Source organism: Lonchura striata, chromosome 7 (assembly GCF_046129695.1).
Source record: "Lonchura striata isolate bLonStr1 chromosome 7, bLonStr1.mat, whole genome shotgun sequence".
In the NCBI taxonomy this organism is placed as follows: domain Eukaryota; kingdom Metazoa; phylum Chordata; class Aves; order Passeriformes; family Estrildidae; genus Lonchura; species Lonchura striata.
The window spans coordinates 4,585,969-4,605,383 of record NC_134609.1 but is presented as its reverse complement, the minus strand read 5'-3'; the positions used below and the strand labels follow the sequence as shown (position 1 = coordinate 4,605,383).

At 42.6% G+C, this 19,415-nt stretch overlaps 1 protein-coding gene and 1 long non-coding RNA gene across 2 annotated transcripts in view; one reads left to right on the top strand and one right to left on the bottom strand.

Annotated features, from left to right (window-relative positions):
* LOC110473328 (uncharacterized) overlaps nt 1-19,415 on the bottom strand; it is a 34,745-nt gene that overhangs the window by 11,749 nt on the left and 3,581 nt on the right. The gene's annotated exons all lie outside the window — the stretch shown is intronic.
* Nucleotides 1,682-9,220, top strand: LOC110473327 (protein NDNF). Its single transcript, XM_021535781.2, has 4 exons — nt 1,682-1,958; nt 3,989-4,184; nt 5,860-5,984; nt 6,968-9,220. The coding sequence occupies exons 2-4, from the start codon at nt 3,997-3,999 to the stop codon at nt 8,317-8,319; spliced, it is 1,665 nt and encodes a 554-aa protein (XP_021391456.2). The 5' UTR covers nt 1,682-1,958; nt 3,989-3,996; the 3' UTR covers nt 8,320-9,220.

Genomic DNA, 19,415 nt, shown 5'->3' with positions numbered 1-19,415 from the left:
ATGAGTCCCTCCAAATTCCCAGCAAAAACAGACTGTAGACCCTGCACTTATACTGCGACCAATATTTTTTTCTGTGAATATGAATTTCATGTCCCATTTTCAGAATACATTTTTGATGCACCTCATCTGACCTACATTTCCCTCTCCAGGCCTGCTCTAGGGACCTTACTGGCCTTTGCACCAACACCTTTCTCTCCTGTTTCTCCTCCATTCGGGAAACAGTTTGGCTCTGGCTAGGTGCTTACATTTTCATTAGTTCCCAGATCTGTTACACAGACTCAACCTGGGCTGGATTTCACACCAGAATGATGGTTTGTCTGGCTGACCCTGTTTACCATTTATCCTGCTTGTGCCAGTTTTTTAGCATACATCCAGCAATGCCCCCTCATAGCTCCATAATGCCAATACCCCGATCACACAGTGCCTGTATCACACCAGCACCTGATCACACAGTGCCTGTATCACACCAATACCCTGATCACACAGTGCCTGTATCACACCAATACCCTGATCACACAGTGCCTGTATCACACCAATACCCTCATCACGCAGTGCCTGTATCAAGGCTACCACATGCTGTCCCTTTTTAAAAGTCCAGTTCCTCAGCAAAACTTTTCAGCAAAAAAATTCATGACCACCTGAACTATTCCTGCCATCTTCTGCACTGTAAATATTTCTCTTACATCAGTTGATGAGCAAACTCATCAACTGAAAATTCACATTTTCAGAAGGATCTGCTATGCAAAATCTGTTGAAACCTCTTTCTCCCTTATCTGCCCCTCTTCTTAGCAAACTTTTAGCCTTGGGAAGGCTTCAACAGTCTAACTCTGAATCAGGGAGACAGTAATAAAGGGTTACTGCAAGCCACTCTTCAAACACTGGACAAGAGATTTGATTTAAAAATAGAGCCTCCCTACAATATTCTGCCTTTGTGCCTGCCTGGAAGCTCATGCAGCTTCCTGGGGCTTGCCTTTCTGAGCAGGCATCCCCAGAGGACCAGTCCAGGGCATCTTTCCTGACAGCCCAGGCCAAGAAGTACGAGCAGCCTGTGAATCCTGGCCATACACTGCTCTCACTCAGCAGGAGTGGCCTGAAAAGAACCATGGCTTTGCTACAACTGCTTTGTAGCCCCAACAAGCAAGTGCTTGGCTTGCTGTGAGCCACTTCCCATGCACCCTTTTGCTGCCTCCTCCCTCAGCCACACAATGCTCCCCCAGCCCAGACACTTTTGGAGTTTTTTCTTACACAGCCTCTGCAAACCAAGTAAACTGCTCAGCTCTATTCAGATTGATGACAGCCTTCAAAGGATTGCTAATTCCAGCCTGCTTTAAAAACACAGCATTCTCTCCCTTGCAGCTTTTTTTGCCATTCCTGCTTCAGATCAATACTTGTTGGGCCCATAAAGCATCCCAGCAGGAACTCGGTACACCTGAAATGATCCGGAGCTTCTGCAGCGCTGAGGGCAGGGAGATCACACACCCCATCAGGGTGCGTGTTAGCAGGACCATCACACCGCTAACACAAAAGTAGCTTTCTGTAGGAGGGTTTCCCACCCCTGGCTGGCTTGGGTTAAGGGCTGACAAGGGTTAACAGCGTTTGTTCTTCTCCCCATCTCACCCCCTCCTCCTCTCGGTGCATGTCAGTCGCGGAGCGCGCCCCGGGCCGGCGGTGCCGGGATCGCCCGAGGAGCAGCCCCGGGCTCCGCGGGCACCGCGGAAAGCACCAAAATCCTCTGGTGGCTTTGGCTTTGTTTTTGTTTTTTGGGTTTTTTTTACTTTCAAGCGTTTCTTGCTATGTCTGCTCAGCAGCCATATGGAAAAATCACTTCTGTCCTGTTAAACTGCCTGCACAGTTTTGATTTTCATCTGCCTACAGTGATCTGAAAAGTCTATGTTCTTCATGCTTTTTTGGCAAAGAAAGTGAGTGGTCTGAGGATCATCTAGCCAGGAACAAAATAGGTAAGTACAGTATTTTTTGTGTAGTGTATTTCCAATAGTCTGAGAATATATTGTTTGTGTAATTAAGTGAAAATAGCCTTTGGGATGATGCTCTCTTTGGGATAAGCTGATTATAGGTTTGTTGATCGCTTGGTTTGTTTGTTTTCCTGGACAAGAAAAGCTGAGCTGCTGTGGCATCAGTGTGGTTTGCAAGATCCTGTCATTTAAGCAGCAGAAAGACTTTTTTTAAATCCTCTCCAAAGCACAGAACAACTCAGATTCTACTGTCAAAGATAAAGCAAAATATTTGGGGTTCTATTTTAAATCTGTAAGCTATAATTAGACTAGAGGAATAACCAAGTGGCAAAGTGACTCAGAGTCATAAGGAAAAGTTCTGTTATAAAGAGCATTGAAATGGAATTGATATGGAAATCTTAACTATTCTTTCAACTTGTTCAGATGATTGTTTAAAGCCTGCATTCAACCAAGTGCTACAATAGTACAAACAGGCAAAGAACAAACCAACTTTTTCTGGATGTTAAGAGAGACATTCAGATAACCTGGTAACCATAATTTCCATAATCATCTCACTGATACTAAGGATGTGCTTGACTATGGGCATCCCAGATTTTAAACATAAAAACCTACAGACATATTCAATGCTGTACTTAAATGTATATTAAAAATGGATTTAAAAAGGAAGGGGTCCTTTTATGAAGTCAATTTAACTGAAATCGACAGCAGGTGTGCTGAACTGGAGATTTGACTGCCTAAAATCTTCCACACTTTTACAGGAACTATGGGGAAAGAGCTGATCTCAGAAAGAAATAAAAATTACAAAGAACTGAGCCTTTGTCTTGAATGTTTTCTCCCCTCACCAGCCAATAACCAGATTTAAGTAGGAGCTTTACTCCTTGCTGCTTGCAAGATGCAATAGGCTACTTTTCCCTCAAAAAAGGGATCTTGCACACAGAGCTCCCTCTGCTTTCCAAATCCCTGAGCTACAGCTGGCACCTGTATTAAAGGTCTCTGCCCCTTCTACTTTCATATTTTCTGAAACCGAACGTGGCAGACAAAGGAGCTGTAAGTTATAATCAATGACTGCACATAGAGCACTACCAAAAGTTTGCTGTACTAACTGGAGCTTCCTCCTCTGTGTAGCTCTGGGCAATGCACACAGCTGTTTAAATAATGTCAGTATTTGCTGGGGACTGGTGTACTTTTCTTTCATAGATTCCAAGCTGATAAGGCCTGTTGAAAAAAGGGATATAGGTGATTTTTAAAAAATCTCTTGCCAGAGTGAATACAAGACAGTTGTTCCAGTGATCAGCAGCAAATGCTGAGACAGGCTGGAAGTGATGCAGCTATGAGAATGATAAGCAACACAAAAATCTAAGATCAAGATTACTGCCCTACAGTGATAAAGCCTTCTTCCAAATGAGATCCACAGAGCTTAAAATCCAAGTACCAGTTCAGGGATTCTTATCCAAGATTCTCCACCTTTGACCAAACAGTATCTTACACAGCTCTGGATAAGTTACAATGATCCCCTTACCTACACATACCTACTGTCCCAGTGGATGAAAAAATTCAGTGATCTCTGATAGAACGGTAGAAACAGGGTTTGGGACATAGGGACCCCCTGAGAGTTTTAAAGGAACAGTCCCACTACAAATAGCTCAGCCTTGAAATTTAGTAAGTGAACATCACAAACTGGAACAAGTCTTTTAAATGTGATTTTCTGCTTATTCTGACAGTAGTAAAAATATTTATTTGAATATTTGTCATGTTGCACTTGTGCTGCATTGACTGTATTTTTTTTCCTCTAATCAGACTTCATAGCTGTTTCTGCAATTAAATCTTTGCAGAGACAATCTCAGGAATATTTCTGTGAACTTTAAACAACTCAGCAAAATGGAGACTTGCACTATTCAAATGCCTGGCTTGCTGGGATTATAACAAATACCAGGAAAGGCACAGAAAGAGAAGGTCACATTACTTTCTCTCCTATGACAACTATTTGTGTTTACTTTTGTCACCCCACTTTGCAGTACTGAAGATGTCCTGGTTCTGGCTTTATCTTCCTCTCCATCTTCTCATGGCAACTTGTTTGTGCCATTCTATAAAGGCACCCACCACCAGCTCCCAACAGAGCTTCAAGAGCAATCTCCTCAATTTCTACCACTCCCTGATACTTGCAGATGGTAAGGAAACTACAATTCACCTGCTGAAGGATATACCCAAAAGGTAAGAGCAAATCAGCCCCTCCTATTCTCTGATATCTCCCTGTGACACTGGGAATTGCCCACTATCCCTGTGTACCTGCAGGGTTCTATCAGGGCACACTGAAATGCCAGAAAAATGCCCCATTCCTCTATGTTCTTACACTGCCCAGAATCTGGAATGAAACTCTAAGATGAAATTTCAGTTCCTGTACACATTTCAGCAGCCTGCTGTTTGTCAGAGCAGCAGCAGAACTGATACAGGATGGGTGGGCTCCAGCAGCAAACAGCTGTGTCACAAACAGCCCAGCTTCAGGTCTGCAGAGACAGCAGCCATACATTCACGGTGAGATACAGACATTTCACCCAGCAAATCCACTACCCCAAAAATCAATAGAGTATCTGCACAGACATCTTATCAGGAAATCTTCTGCCACTGTCCTGCACACTAGAAGTGTATTTGCCAAGTGGCAGTACAATTTGCTAAGATCAAAAATGCTTTATATGTGGAAATTCCACATTCTTCATCTTTCCAAAATATCTGAAAATTCTTCTGCCATACCCAGATAAGTAGTTGATGTAGATATTACAACTGGCACTGCATCTGGGTAGCAAAGATCAATCTGCATGTTTGGGAAGAGATGCACTTTGCACAGAGACCAGCAAATACAGATTTTGACAGGCACTCGAGTGGTCATGGAGCAGAGGGTGAGCCAGATTGCCCAGCCTTCATGTGCATTGCACAGAAAAACTGGAATGTGGCACATGTTATATAATGCAACCATGCTCACAAGAACAGAACTAGGAGCTCTCCTAGTTAAAGAACAAGGGGTATTGAAACAAAGAAAAGGGAGTTTTTCTGTGTTCTTGCACCATAACATTAAGACTGCAATTAGGAAGTAATCTAGCAAGATCAGGAAGGTTCTTTTGAACCCCAGTCATCCAAACAGGAAGACAAGTGAGGACAAGTTTTGGCTGAGAGTAAAAGACTCAAGAATGTGGAACTGATTCCAGTGAAGCTCCACTCTGGCCTAGGAGCCATACCATGAAAGCCACACCTCCAGACTGACAGGGTCTGGTCACAGCAGCTATGCTTGTCCCCTTGGATTCCCAACTGCCTCCGTTGAAGTGCAGAGTGAGGCACCCAAATCCAAACATTCCTATGGCCAAGTCCAAACATTATACAGCCTGTACAAAACCAACAGAAAGAAAGCAGAGCAAGACAGGAGGTTGGGCTTTTTCAAGGCCAGAATCAAAACCTGACCAAAGAGACTGATGTCACTTTGTAGTGCTCATGCATAGCAGCCTCTGACACAAAGGCAATCAAGGCAAAACTGGCAAAAAGTGGTTATGAAGGGGGCAGTCAGCTAAATCACATCCATCATCCAAAATAACCAGGTAAGGATGAGGTACAATATTCTTCTAAAGCATGGAAAAAAAACTCAGAGGGAAAAATATTGCCATAAGTGGATAAATCTTCCAGCAAATACATGTGGATTTTAAAAAAAATACCCCACAGCCTGTTTTCTTCCCACAGCTTAAGACTGCAGACACTCATCATCCCTTTTGTGGATGCACCTCAGAGAGCAGTCATTTCTACTTGGAACAGAGTGACCCATGTCAGAGTAGCTGATTACAAGGAATTTTGGCCAAACCTGAATTCCCTGATGCAGTGCCTCTATTTCTATTCACATTTACAGGTACTACTTTGTTTTGGAAGAGGGCAGGGCCCTTGCCCCTTTCTCAGTAACAGTGACACCCTGTGATGTTCCCATTGAGTGGAGCATATTTGTGTACAAGTCTCCACCAGGAAAAGCAACACCAGGTAAGGCCTTCAGTCTGCCTAAGCAGGGGCAAAGAAAGCACAAGTTACTCATGGATAACTGTGTTACAGGAAAATTCCCACAAGCCTACACATTTTGTGGTTCCCTCCTTTAAATTGCCATGGACTGACCCGGTCTCCATGGGCAAAACATGGAAACCCATCAGACCTTGCCCTCAACACAAATAAATTAAGGATTAGATATTAAAATGTCTACATCTAAGGTTAATATTTGGGAGCAACATCAGGTCCTCCAGGCTGCACGAACAGACCAACTTCATAAGCTTTTTGTACCGAGCCAAACTTCCCTCTGCTGCCTCAGTTATTTTTTGTGGCTTAGGTGACTTGAGACAACTATTTTCTCCCCATATGAAGCAGAGAAGATTTAGCCATTTATTCCTGCCACATCTATCATGGCAGTAGCTACTATACTGCCTTTACCCTTAAAGGAAATGTCTTTCTCTTGCATGATTTTTTAAATTAATTTTTCAAACTAAAAATCTAAAAGCTCCCATTAATATGTTCTTACCTGTCAGGCAGGTACACCTGACTGAAGAGTTCAAATTATACTCCTTTGAATTGATAAGATTTCCCTCTTCATGAGACAACGGCCTAAAACTAATCCAAAGGGGGAACAAAACCTATCATAGATATAATTAATCTCCTTAAAGTACCCTAAGAGACAGCAAATAAAAGAAAATTGTAGCGACATCAGGCATAATACAAGCCAAGCTTTTGCAAGATGTGGTTTCATAACGACAGTATTTTTGAAAACATAATTCTACAGCTGCACTTCTAAAATAAAAGCTTCTCAAATTTTAATTTAATAAATTGCCAGTAGCAACATATTTTTACTAAAACATATTTTTAGTTATAATTGCTGCTTTCAAAAAGAAAATATAATGTTCCCTAACAGTAAAAATTTCTATGATGCTTTATTTCACATTTTTTCATTTGAAGTTACAAGTCTGTTTTTTTGCCTGCAGCTGACCATGATACACAAGAGGTGCCCAAATCTCACAAGACTTCAAGCATGGTGTCCACCATCTTCAACTACAAAGGAAATTCCGTAGAGACTTACATGGGAATGTCTTCCCATTCCGCCCTTTACCTGCTCGAGTTCCTATCCACCGAGAGGGACACACACATCACTGTGTACTTCACAAGTGACACCACAGCTGGGCACCTCTACCCAGAGCTCCCGGTGGATCCCCGCATAGACGTGATCGGCATCGGCCACACAACAGTGACTCTGGCCTGGAAACACAGCCCTTCTGTCCTGCAGCACAGGGAAAGCATCCAGTACTGTCTCCTAGTCAATGAGAAGCACAACTACAAGAGCCTGTGTGCTGCTGAGACAGCCATCAGATCCTCTGGGATGAAGCTGCCAGCCACCTTAGCTCTGTCCCTCTCTCCATACCTCCTGGAGCCGCAGCAGGTGATGATACTGTCCAACAGCGAACTGAGCATCATCAACAAAGTGAGCAGTGGGGAAGTCAGGCAGGTGTGCATGGGCACCAAGAACACCTACACAGTGCCCAATCTCAGCCCCAGCACTCAGTATTACTTTGATGTGTTTATTGTCAATCTGCTCACAAACGCCAGCGCTGCATACACCGGGACATTCGCCAGGACCCTGGAAGAGCCTGAGCCCAAGGTGACAGAGCTGAAAGATGGCAAAGTGATTCATGTGGTCCTGGATGGGAAAAAGCAGAAATTCTACAGCTTGCAGTACCAGGCGAGGCACAAGAAAATCCACTTCACCTTTCAGTTGTGTCAGGGCCAAATACGGGTTCACATAACAAGAAACGGCAAAACAGTGGCATCAGAAAATCTCTCTGGGCTGAGGTATTTCTCCCTGAAGGGAAAGCTGCTGGACACCTATTTGGTGCAGCTGAGGTCCACAGAGGAATCTAACTCTTCTGTGAAGGTACAGGCATCCCCCCACTTCCACAAGCCCTTATTCCCACTTCTTCCAGAGAGCTTAAAAATCAAATCCTTCAGTAAACTGCGAACATGCAGGTCTGTGACCATTGCCTGGCTGGGAACACAAGAGGAGAGCAAGTACTGTGTGTACAGAAAAAGGATTGAGGAGGATCAGATCTGGGGGGAGCTGCAGAGTGCAGACAGGTGCTCTGGGCCTGAATCTCGGCACAAGTCAGAGAAAGTGCTGTGCAAGTATTTCTATGATCTAAACCCCCAGCGAGCTGTCACCACAGAGACCATCAAAGGGCTGGAGGCAGGGACACTCTACTTGTTTGATGTTTATCTCTTTGGGCCATCTGGCATCCCTGTCAGATATCACAGCAAAGTTGTGAAGACCAGGAAAAAATGTTGAAGGTTTTGAATGAAAGTTTTGAAGTGAGTGAATGCAGTAGTATCGAAATCTCCACCAAGCCAAATCAGAGCCCCTGCAGTTTGAACTACACTGACAAACAAAAAATTTAAAGCTGTAAGATTTTACAGCAAAACACATCTTAGCTGATTGCACATCTTCTTTCCTGTGTAAGGTGGGGTGCTTTTTTTCTTTCCCTGTCTCAAACATTAAAAACAGAGCTGTGAAACAAACTCATACACATGGAAATAAAATAGCCCAAGAGTACCCATGAGACTGGTTACCTAAAATGCTTTGAAATCCAGCACAGAGGTGATGGGAAAATGCCTCACATGAAGCACACATTTTTCAAGTCCCAGAGAGTTTTCTACTTTTTGTAACTCAAGCAGCAAATGAGGAACTGAGAGACCCAACAAATCAGACTGCTCTTGAGAAACAGATTGAACAAGAAAGGAAACAAAAAGAAATTGAAAAAGCAGTGGAACTGATGTATAGCTCCATGCATTGAGTAAAGCAGGCTGAACTGCATCTTCCCCTATTACCTGCATGCTTACTTGGTTTCATTCCTACACAGAAACTGTGCTTGCTTACAAACAGACAAAATTCAGGCCAGGAACTGGCTCTGCATCTGGCTTTTCTCAGGAGTATACAAATACACTGCTGTGCTACTGCCCACAGAGGAAAGCAGCAATTGAGGAATCTTTCCATGTAAGATTTATCATCTATAGCCTCTGATATGGAGCTCATGATTATGACTCTGCGACTCCTGACTGTAATATATTCATTCTTTGCATCCTTAAGCCAGCCTATATCAATGAATGCATTGTTTTGAGAAAAATTAAATGTGGTTTTCCTACTAAATATTGTGGAAGGGAAATATTTGTAGTAAAAATTCTGACAAACATTTTGGTTGTCTTGTTTCCGTGATTGCCTCCCATATATGACGTGAAAAAGTGCAAAAAACAATTGAAAATTAAGTCTTCATAAACTCCCTTAGGTTAATTTTCAATTATCAGTAGAAAGTATTTTGCACGTAAGCTCTTGGCAGGCCCAGAATTCACGTATAAAGAGATACAATAACTTCACTAACCCAGAGGTTGCCAGAGAAATCTTGCCTGTAGTAATTCTTTTTCCTCTACAATTACACAAAACACATACATAAACGATTAAATCCATTATTATGCATTTGAGTCATTCTCTTGCAATTTAGGGTCATCAAAGTCCCAGTTTACTCTGAGCAATTCTTCCATCCAAGCGTGTTTGGAGGCCCTTGGTAAGGCCAGGATCAGTCTGGCGTGCAGGATGAGGGTTGGGATTCCTGCCCCAAAGACTCCCAGGCCTGTGCACCCTGGCCAGGCACAGTGTGAGCGCTCAGCCCCAGAGGAGGGGCTCAGACTCCCAGGATCAGCTGCGGTGTCTGGGCTTGGCTGGCTCTGCATTCCTGCAGGCGCTGCTCTGGACCGAGCAGTGCCCCAGCAGGGGCCACGTGCTCTGCAGCCTCCTGTCCACACTCCGCAACCTTTTGGCTAATTACAGGGGCTGGCAGCTGCTCTGCCTCCATTCCAAGGCAGGCCCTCGCTTCATTTGCCTCCTGCCAAAAATAGTCTGAGCTCAGAGAGCAACAGAGGTCATCTCTACTTGGGAGTCTCAATGTTTTCTGCCTTCCTACTCCATTTCAGGCACTTATATTGTGGATGAATTTCACTTAGATGCCCTACGACTGACTAATAACAACCATAACTGTAACAGAGGAACAGGATGATCTGTCTAACTGCAGATACAATATATATTTAATCCTCTGCCCTCAGTCTGGCAGAGCATTAACCCCTGCTTTTGCCCTCTACACAGGAATGCCACAAAAAAAGTCTTTTAGAAGAAAATACATTGGCACCTTGACCAGCATCTACTAAACCAGTTTTTCTACTAGACGAGTGTTTCAACTAAAGCAGGTTTTTTACAATGGAATTGGCCTTGAGCTTCTCAGTAATATCCTGGTTTAAGGCTGTAGTAAGAGATGTGAGGAAGGAATGGAAGGAGAGCCTAAAAGAGGGCAGAGAGCTGAGCAGTCAAAGGTGGCACAGTAGCAAAGGCACCAAGTTGACTGAGAGTTAAGAACCTGTAAGGAAGGAGTTCAGGTCTGGAGGACAGCAGCTATTTCAGAGGGACTTTGAAAAAAGCCAGGAGATTCTCCTCTTCCCAAATTCACCAGCTCCTCTATACTCCTCCTCCCCTGGCCATTGCCCCATGCAGAGACCGGCTGAGGCAGAGCCCAGTGGGAAGCTCTGAGGAACATAACTTACTGGTCCTGCAGCCAGGCTGGGAGTCAAGCAGGGCAGGGGCCACTCGTGCTGCTGGGAGGGCTGGTGCCAGTCCCTCACTCACAGAGGAGATTTCTCACACACACCCCCAGCCCTCCATCAGCCAAGGCCCCTGCACCCAGCAGAGAGCTCTGCTGGAGGGAGGAACATGCTGTTCTGTCAAAACCCATCACCTCTGATACCAACAGAGCAGGTACCTGCCCTCCAGGGAGCAGCCCGCTTTGCTCATGTGGGCAGCCAGCCATGCTCTTTAATAGAGCCCAGGAGCACCAGGGAATATTCCTCTCCACTGATCTTTCCACTGTGATTGTTCTTGCGTGCACCAGGCTGCAAACCTGTGTTCACTCCACTCATGGCCAGACCCTGCTCCTGAGGTGGCCTCTGGGAGCATTGGCTTGAGCTGGGGCTCACTGCTATCCTGAAATATTCAAAGGCTTAGCCACAACAAAACCAAAGGTGCTGCAATACACTCTTGGTGCTCTTCCCACCCCTACACAGGCAGCTGCTTATGTGCACTCACAAACCCTTTTCTTTCAAACCTCTTTGGCATCTTTCCTTTTGCCCTCCTTGCCATTTGACTGGTTCCAGCCTACAAGGCCATGTCTGACTAAGAAGCATTTCCCAAGCCACCTCCTTTCTTATCTTTATGCTTTCTGCAGTCCTTCCTGCTCAGTTTTTTAGAGAGGCTCCATGCCTTCAGTTCAGCCTGTCCTAAGCTGTCACCAGCTCTCCCCATGTGCTTCCCACCCCTGCTCAACCCGAGTCACACCAGAAGCGCAGACACATCTTTTCATGGAGAACATTTAGAGCAAGGTCTTGTGGGTCATTTAATGTTAGTCATCAGCATTATTATGAGGCTGAAGTATTTTCCCTGGTGTTTTTCAGTAGTGGGTCCAGGTTTTTTGTGTACTTCTAGCTAATGTATGCCTAGTCCTGTCACAGCTGAGATTAAAGGCCAGGTTTCTCCCCCCAGCCTTTTTACAGAATTGCTCCTGCTGCTATGACACCCCCTGCACATGGGAAGTGAGGGTCAGGGTACTAAAAGCAGAGCAGACAAATAAGACAAAACAGGTTTAACTCCACATCCACTTTCCCAGAGGGCTCAACCTCACAAATGAAAATTTGAATTGGCAAAATGAAGTGCTGGTATGTGAAACAGTGAAATAATAGAGTATGAATCTAAGTTTAGCATTGTGTGTTGCTGATAGCCACCAACAGAACAATGAGGGTCTCTTCAGCATCACCTTTCAGTGCTTCATACAACTGCTGCTGCTGGTAGGAACTTAGAAATGTGACCCAAGTCAGTAACACCTGCTTGTTTAATTGATACACTCTGAAAGATACTGCTATCTAAAACCAGTTTAGAGGTTTCAGACACAGCTTCATGCACTAATAGCATTTATGAGTTAATATTCAACTGACAGCAAAAATCTTCTATATTTTTTATTCCTTTATTCTTTCCTATATGTAACAGCCCATTTATTAATTCCCTGTTACTTTGAGTTTGCTATTTAAATACCCTTCCAAGTGGACCTGGTAGTTTAATGAATCTGCCCACATTCAAAGATGCATTCACAGCTTTAAAAGAAAAAAAAAAAAAAGCTTATTTTCAACTTTATATCTTGAACTTTCTTTTTCTGGCTGATGATTTCCCACTTGGAAGACTCCCTTCTAGCTTAAACAACATGTTAAAATATTCTTCCTACTTTGGCCTGTGGTGCCAAGGCAAAATCCTGCTTGTTATTTGCTTTGAAAGACACAGAGCTTAAGTGTTGGTTTAAAGCATATACACCATCCTCATTTTAGGCTTCCTTAGTATTCCCTGTTGGGTTTTGTGGGTTAAGAATTTATGAGGCATGGACACTGCAGTTAAACATCCTGGCCACATGCAGCTTTGCACAAGGCATAAAATCTAATAATGAAAATCAAACAATATTAGCACTGACAGCAAGTACAGTCCAGTGACCCCAAAACGCCAAAGGCTTTCAGGTGCTGTTAGAGCAGCTGAAGCTCTCTGGCATTTAGAGAAAAAATGGATGACTTGGAAGCTGATTAGTCATTCAGCAAAACAACCAGCCCAGGCAAAACAAAATAGATGGTGGCTTTGGGGGCAGAAGGTGAACAGAGGATGTGTAAAATCTAACAGATGAGTAATAGTAGAGACAGGCACTTGCTGAAAGGACTAAAACACCAGTGCTCCCACTGCCTCTGAGATCAAATCAATCACTAATGGGTTAAAGCTCATATAAAACAAATATTGTGGTACTGAGGACAGTCACAGATTTCATTGTGTTCAGGTGGGGAATCTTAATTCAGGCACAATCTTCTCAGCAGGTTCCTATCCCAGGCATCCTATCTCTTCTCCTGTAGTGTTCCTGTACTGAGGGACATTCTCTGGAAATATTACTTTCCTGACTGACCAACATTTAGAGATTCAACCTCCCACTGGAGCTGGATGCCCCATCTATAGTCTGGGACATAGGAAATAGACTCCAGTTTGTCAGGGCCCTTTTTGGGGGGAATTTGGTCACTGATCTTGCAGCATCTATAAGAGACTAAGGATTTGCCAGGAGCCAACGCCAAAAAATTGCAGACCCCAATCCATACTTCTTTTGCATTGAGGAAAGCTCTATGAAATTCTACTTCTCTACTTCAAGTTTACAAAAGCATGTGAACAAGGACAGGGCTGATAGAGAGGGCCAAGGAAGTAAGAGCCAGAGGTGCTGTTTCTTTTTGCAGATGTTGGTATCAGTGACAAGAGGGGCTTTGAGAAGGTGGCCCAGAAACTCAGGTTCAAAAATACTGTTTTAGACTCCCATTGTCATTGGCCCTGAAAGCAGAACTCAGTAGGAAGGAAGACCTCCAGGAGCCAGGGTGAAAGCAGAAGAAAATCATGAAAAATCTGAAAGTAATGAGGTAAAATTCAAATTTGTTAGAAGCTTCTAGGAAATAAAGGGCCAAACCTGGATTCACATTTTGCATCCAGCTCACATTTTTTTTAAGTTGCTTACTAGGGATGGGAAGCCTATTTTCCTGGACAGATTTGTCTGGAATGACATTCATTTTCAGAAGGGCTCTGCAGGAGCCTTGATAAGGGGCTGCCAGTGGGATACATCAGTCCTGGCCCTCCCCACAGCCTTTTCCAGGCACCAGCATCATGGTGGTAACTGATACCAGCAATTTTTTCATTCTCTTGCAGCAGCAAGAAGATTATATTTGATTGAGCTTCACCACTGATTAATTTCTGTCTCCAGGGTTCTCTGCCAGCATATAAACCCACTAAGCCCCTAGTATTCATTTAGCCTGTGACTCATATGAGAGCCCAACATGCAGTGTGTTTTCTGCCCCAACACTATGATCCTAAGGAAATAATCCAAGTCTCCTTTAGAGGCCTCTGAAAATAACCACACAGTTCACTGTCAAGGTAATGTGCTGTTAGACCTGGATCACACATCTGACATATCTGCTACATGAAAAACACCACAAAACCCAAACAGGGTCTCAAAGCAAACAGCCAAAATCTAGCTGCCCTACTTTTCATTTTCCTCTGGGACATATAGCTCAAATAGCCCAGCAATACCCAAAGTGGTACTAGCCAGCACAGCTGAGGTGGTACTAGTGTTAAGAAAAATTTGGTTTTAAAGATAGGAAATACCAGTGCTGGGTCCCACACTTATTTTGTGGAAGCAGGTGATGGTTTTAAAGAGTTTAAATGCAGGTTTCACTCTGAGCTTCAGGCATGATCTGTCTCACCCAAGGCTGCAAACACAACCAGAGAGAGCAGAACTGTTGCTATCTGCAGTGCTGACAAGTGTTCATCTCCTGAGGCCTCACCCATTGAACTCCCATAATTAGAGAGTTAATTCCTTCTTTCCGTTCTCCATTCCTGACACACAGAAAGTGATCCTGAGCATGAGCTACTCAGCTTAACAGTACCTCAGTGTCATGCCTTGGGGCCAGGTTCATGATTTTAAGCATTTGGAGGTGACGGTTACCCATGACTGGGGGTTCTGAGCTGCAGATCATGAGAGATCATGAAAGCAAGAACAGTTTGCTTACAATGAAAAACAGGAAGGATTAGGATGCTTTCTGTACATGGTAGAAAGCTTTAACTTGAATTCTTTGGCCTTTTTTCCTCTAGAAGAATCCCAGCTAAAGAAGGAGCCAATATTAAGCATTACAGCCAGTGACAAGTGCTTTTGAGGACAAGAGCCATCCACCCACAGAAAAGGATTCTTTTCTTTATCTACAGCTCAAAGAAGGAAACACAATTTTATTATTGGATTGGCCTAAAAAATAAAAGAAAGTACTTCTATTCAGGCAGTTAGTTTCATATACAAGCCAAACCCTCTGGTTTTGTAACATGGTACTGTCCTCAAAGCCAGATTTTCAAAAACAGAGTGCCAGTTTCTCAGCTCAGACTGAGAACCCACAAATTGGCCAGACCATCAGCAGTGCTTGACACATATTATCTCCTATTGGTACAAGATCTTTTCAAATCTGCCTGTAACTCAATGAAACCACAACAGTTACATCTGCAAACAATTTGGCCCACAATATTTTCCTCCTTAGTCATGCTTATGCAAAGGGAAAAAATGCCACTTTTATAGTGACTACTTTATCCACTTTACTCACATGTACTAATGCCCAATAGCATTATATTCTAGAATACCCAAGGGAAAGCAGAAAGGTGTTTTATTTTATTCCTCCCAAAAGAAAACTTCCACAAAGAAGCAGTCAATTCTAACCCCAAAATTCAACTATTCTATAGCTAAGCAGCAGAACAGCTCACTTGGAAATGAAACTTCTCCAAAAGCAGTATCACAACTCCCACTCATCAAATGGTTTTCATTTGCAAGGGTGGTTGTTCTTGAAGAAAGGACTCCACAATAGAATTGAAAGGTGATTCAGAGCTGTAAGTCTGGTGCTAGAAGGGACATTAGAGTAGAAATCTGCAGCTCACATTGTGTTGGGCACAAACAGTTCTGACTAGAATAACTGACAATTACGTTATTCAATAGCCTTTTGAATCTCAGAAATTGGCAGCCAACCTAATATTTCAGCTATTTGGATAAAACTGTTCCTTGTCTCTAGGGTATTGCTGTTTATTTGCCTCAACTCTATTAATTCCATCTAAACCAGGTATTCAGAAAATGTGTGATAGCAGAATTGATCAGTCAAAACATACCGAACATTCTTTTCCAGAGGATTGTGAAATACCTCATTTAAGATGTTCTTTTGCAACATCCTTGGGCTATGCTGTCCCTCCCACCAGCTTCTTATAATAATCATAGAATTACATTATTGCCTCACTGCAGTTTCTTTCCCTACTAGCTTGAGATAAATTATCACAGAGGATTCTGAGTTGGAGAAGACCCACAAGGATCATCAAGTCCAACCCTTAAGCAAATGGCCCGTAGAGTTTGAATATACAGCCTTGGCCTCATTAGCAGCAGGCTCAAAGCAACTGAGCTAAGTATTCTTGTGCATTTTTACTTTATTTAGAGCAACAGGTTACTTCTTCCCTAACAGAACAGTTCCCCACCCACTCCAAAAAAAAAGATGTAAACTGTCATAGCAAGGCCCCAGTGACATCCAAAGGTAAAACTAAGTGTGCTCACTTCCTACTGCTGGAGCATATTTAAAGGTAGGTAAATGGAAGTAAAAAGATAATGCAAAGACCAAATTGTAAAAGGGAAACTAGAAAGCTACCTACAGACTGCAATACAGGAACAAATCAGATCCATGTGCCTTAGAGGTGACTTTGGGCAGGTAAAGAGCTGCCCCATGGGGTGTGCTCCCTCCAGCCAGCCACAGCACTCAGGGCTATGGAAAGGGTCACTGCTCACTCCTGTCCTCCCTGCCTTTCCCACAGGCAGAGGCACCTCTCCATTTCCTGGAAATTGCAGCATTGTGGCAGGAATACAGAAAAAAAAAAATAAACACAAAGCTATATCACAAATCTAAACGTTGGATTCCCAGTAAAAATAAGGGCGAACAGTGTTTGGCTTTTAGGAAATTATGGGTTACTCTCAGAACACAGCTTTGATTTAAGTTCTAGTTGGTTTGGTTCAGGCTTGTATCCAAACCTTTTAAAAAACAGTGCAGTTAGAACAGTTAAAGGAAGTACTATAGGGTTTACTGTACTTTTCCCTTTAGCAGTGAAATGTTTTGGCTGGAAGCAATTAGGGTCAGAAGCCTTTTTTTTATTACATGCATATTCAGGCCACAACACTGATCCCAACGGGCCTAAGTGCAGCTATAAATGTGGTGGGCACCCATTGCTTATTCTCACTCCAGAGTAACTGGACAATTTTACCATTAGGTGGCACCAGAGAATATTTGAACATTACCAGGAAGGACCATTGGAACTGGGATAGTCTTAATTAAATATAGTCCTCTTTGCTATGCATATGAGCACTTTACTAACTATAAGTGATACACAGTTCATCAGAATGCAAGTTGCAGCTACAGCCATGATTTATTAGCAAGTAGATTTTAATCACACATGAGCAGTATTTAACATGAAATTGCCATACAGTTGGATTTAACTGAGATGAACAGCTTTGTAGGGCTTTATTTGTCTTACTGAAAAGAAAAATATAATTCTGCCCAGACAATTCCAAATGTGGGCTGTTAAAAAAGACCCTTTCAAGAGTCCCTGTGCGTATCTGGTACAATTCCAGCAAGGTCTATGAATAATTTACTAGCTAATGAGCTCTTTTCTGTTTATGAAATAATACTCTTAAGAATAATAAGGCAGGACATAAGCAGTAGCCATATGTTTCTTCTCAAGTTCTAACCAGACAAATGACCTGAAAATTGCTGTTGCAAGAACTTCTAAAGCATATGGCTAAGTACAGGGAATTTGTTAACTTCTTGTGTCAGATCCAAGAGTTTCTAATTATCAACAAAAGATGGCATACCAACCCAATTACTCCTGATATATTCCAGTCAAAGACAGATTCCAAGTAACCATAGCTGTGTGGGTGTACGTGGTTTGAAATAACAGGAATCACTGCAAATTTAGTGTAAATAAAAAAGTAGGCCCACAGATCACATCCAGACAAATGTGTCCCAGTGTGCTGAATGTACTTTCAACAGGAAGCAGGAATTTTTAGGCATTCTACCAACGCTGATTTTGAGCCACCATAAACTATTAGAGGCACATTTACTTTCCAGCACTACAGAAAACTCCAGCAACAGCTTATTGCATTTGTCAGAGAGGAAAAGAAATGTATCTTTCTTACAAAACAAAAATATACCAAATAGTTTACAATTTTTTTTTTAAATTATTAATTGCAGATTGCTTTTTAAGGCAACATCCTCATCCAGCTGGATAAACACCAGGTCACTGGTACATTTTGCATGTTGCTGATACATCTGACTAAGCAACTGAGTCCAGTGCCATGTTCTTACTCACAGGAATCCTCAGCCCCAAAACCCTGGACACAATGAAAATTCTGTTTTCATACCATGCCTGACTCATAGACTCTCCAGCCATTCTACTTGACAGCAAGATAGAAAAGCAATGATATATTCACAACAATGGACCAGAACTCATAAAACATCTAAGGGCATGAGGAACCCATTTATACACTAAACAATATTTTATATTCATATTAAAATTTATTACATCATCCTCAAAGCCATATAAACTGCCAGGGATTATTCCCACTGTACTGGGTCAGTGTGTCAATCCAGGTCAACAACAGCATATTCTTCACTAAGTTAAGAATGTTTCTGGGTTAATTTTTGTTTTAATCACACATCTTGCAAGGAAGGTAAAGGTCCACAGGTCATTTCATGCTGTGTTTATGTTTGACTTCAGCATGTTGAAAGTCACTGCTTAGGTCCTTTTTTATTTAGCTTCCAGTGACTGACTCTTCAAGGTTTATGACGTGGGTGGTAATAAACATACAAAATGCCAATTATCCATAGACAAGGCAATGACTGGGATGCTTTCCTCTTCCTGCAGGCACTTACAGACCTGGGTCCTCTTGGGCTGAGCTGCTCAATCCAGAGCAGAATCCATCCACTACACTACAGAGCTCTGGCTTGCCCTAGGGGGAGTAAAGCCTGAGTAGAGGCTGCTGGAGAATCCCCAGCAGGCCACTGGCTGAGCAAAAAACCTGGAAGAAATCAGGTTTTTAAAATGGTGAAAGGAGATTTTAATTTTCATCAATTTTGAAAATGGTGAAAACCCTACAAAACCCCAGAACCACCTCCTCTTCCTCAGGATTTCCAGCCAGACAAGCTGATGGTGAGAGAGACTGGTCCATTCCAACAAAAGTAAGCAAAATTATGGAAAATGACCCCCAAATACTTAGAACAGACTAAACATTAAAGTAATTCCATGGGCAAAATATGTGTAAGAGTCTAGAAATGCAATCTTCTCCTAATGGCTCATGTTTCACTTGCATGAAACAAACAAAAAAAAAAAAATCACCAATTTAACTAATCCTTCCTTTATTATACTGCTTTTAAGAGTAGTACCTGAGCTATAAGTGTAAAAAATAGGCATTTTTTAAAAAAACACATTCATCTAGTTAATGCAATGAAAGAAAACAAGAAGTGAAAAAAACCACATTTTGGACCTGCCGAAATTTCCATAACTACAGTAGAAAGACCCCAAAAAATAATACTGAAATTTGCTCTGGTATCTGAGTGTACATGACTGATGCATGCCTCTCAAACACAAGATTAAAACTAAACTGTTGTCCCTTATCATAGCAAATAATACCTGGCACTGTTCATGGGCATTTCCAATATTAACCCACT

Coding starts and splice junctions, on each gene's coding strand:
- LOC110473327 (XM_021535781.2), top strand. CDS start 3,997: ATGTCCTGGTTCTGGCTTTATCTTCCTCTCCATCTTCTCATGGCAACT. Junction 4,185..5,859: donor CTGAAGGATATACCCAAAAG/GTAAGAGCAAAT, acceptor TCACATTTACAG/GTACTACTTTGTTTTGGAAG. Junction 5,985..6,967: donor ACCAGGAAAAGCAACACCAG/GTAAGGCCTTCA, acceptor TTTTGCCTGCAG/CTGACCATGATACACAAGAG.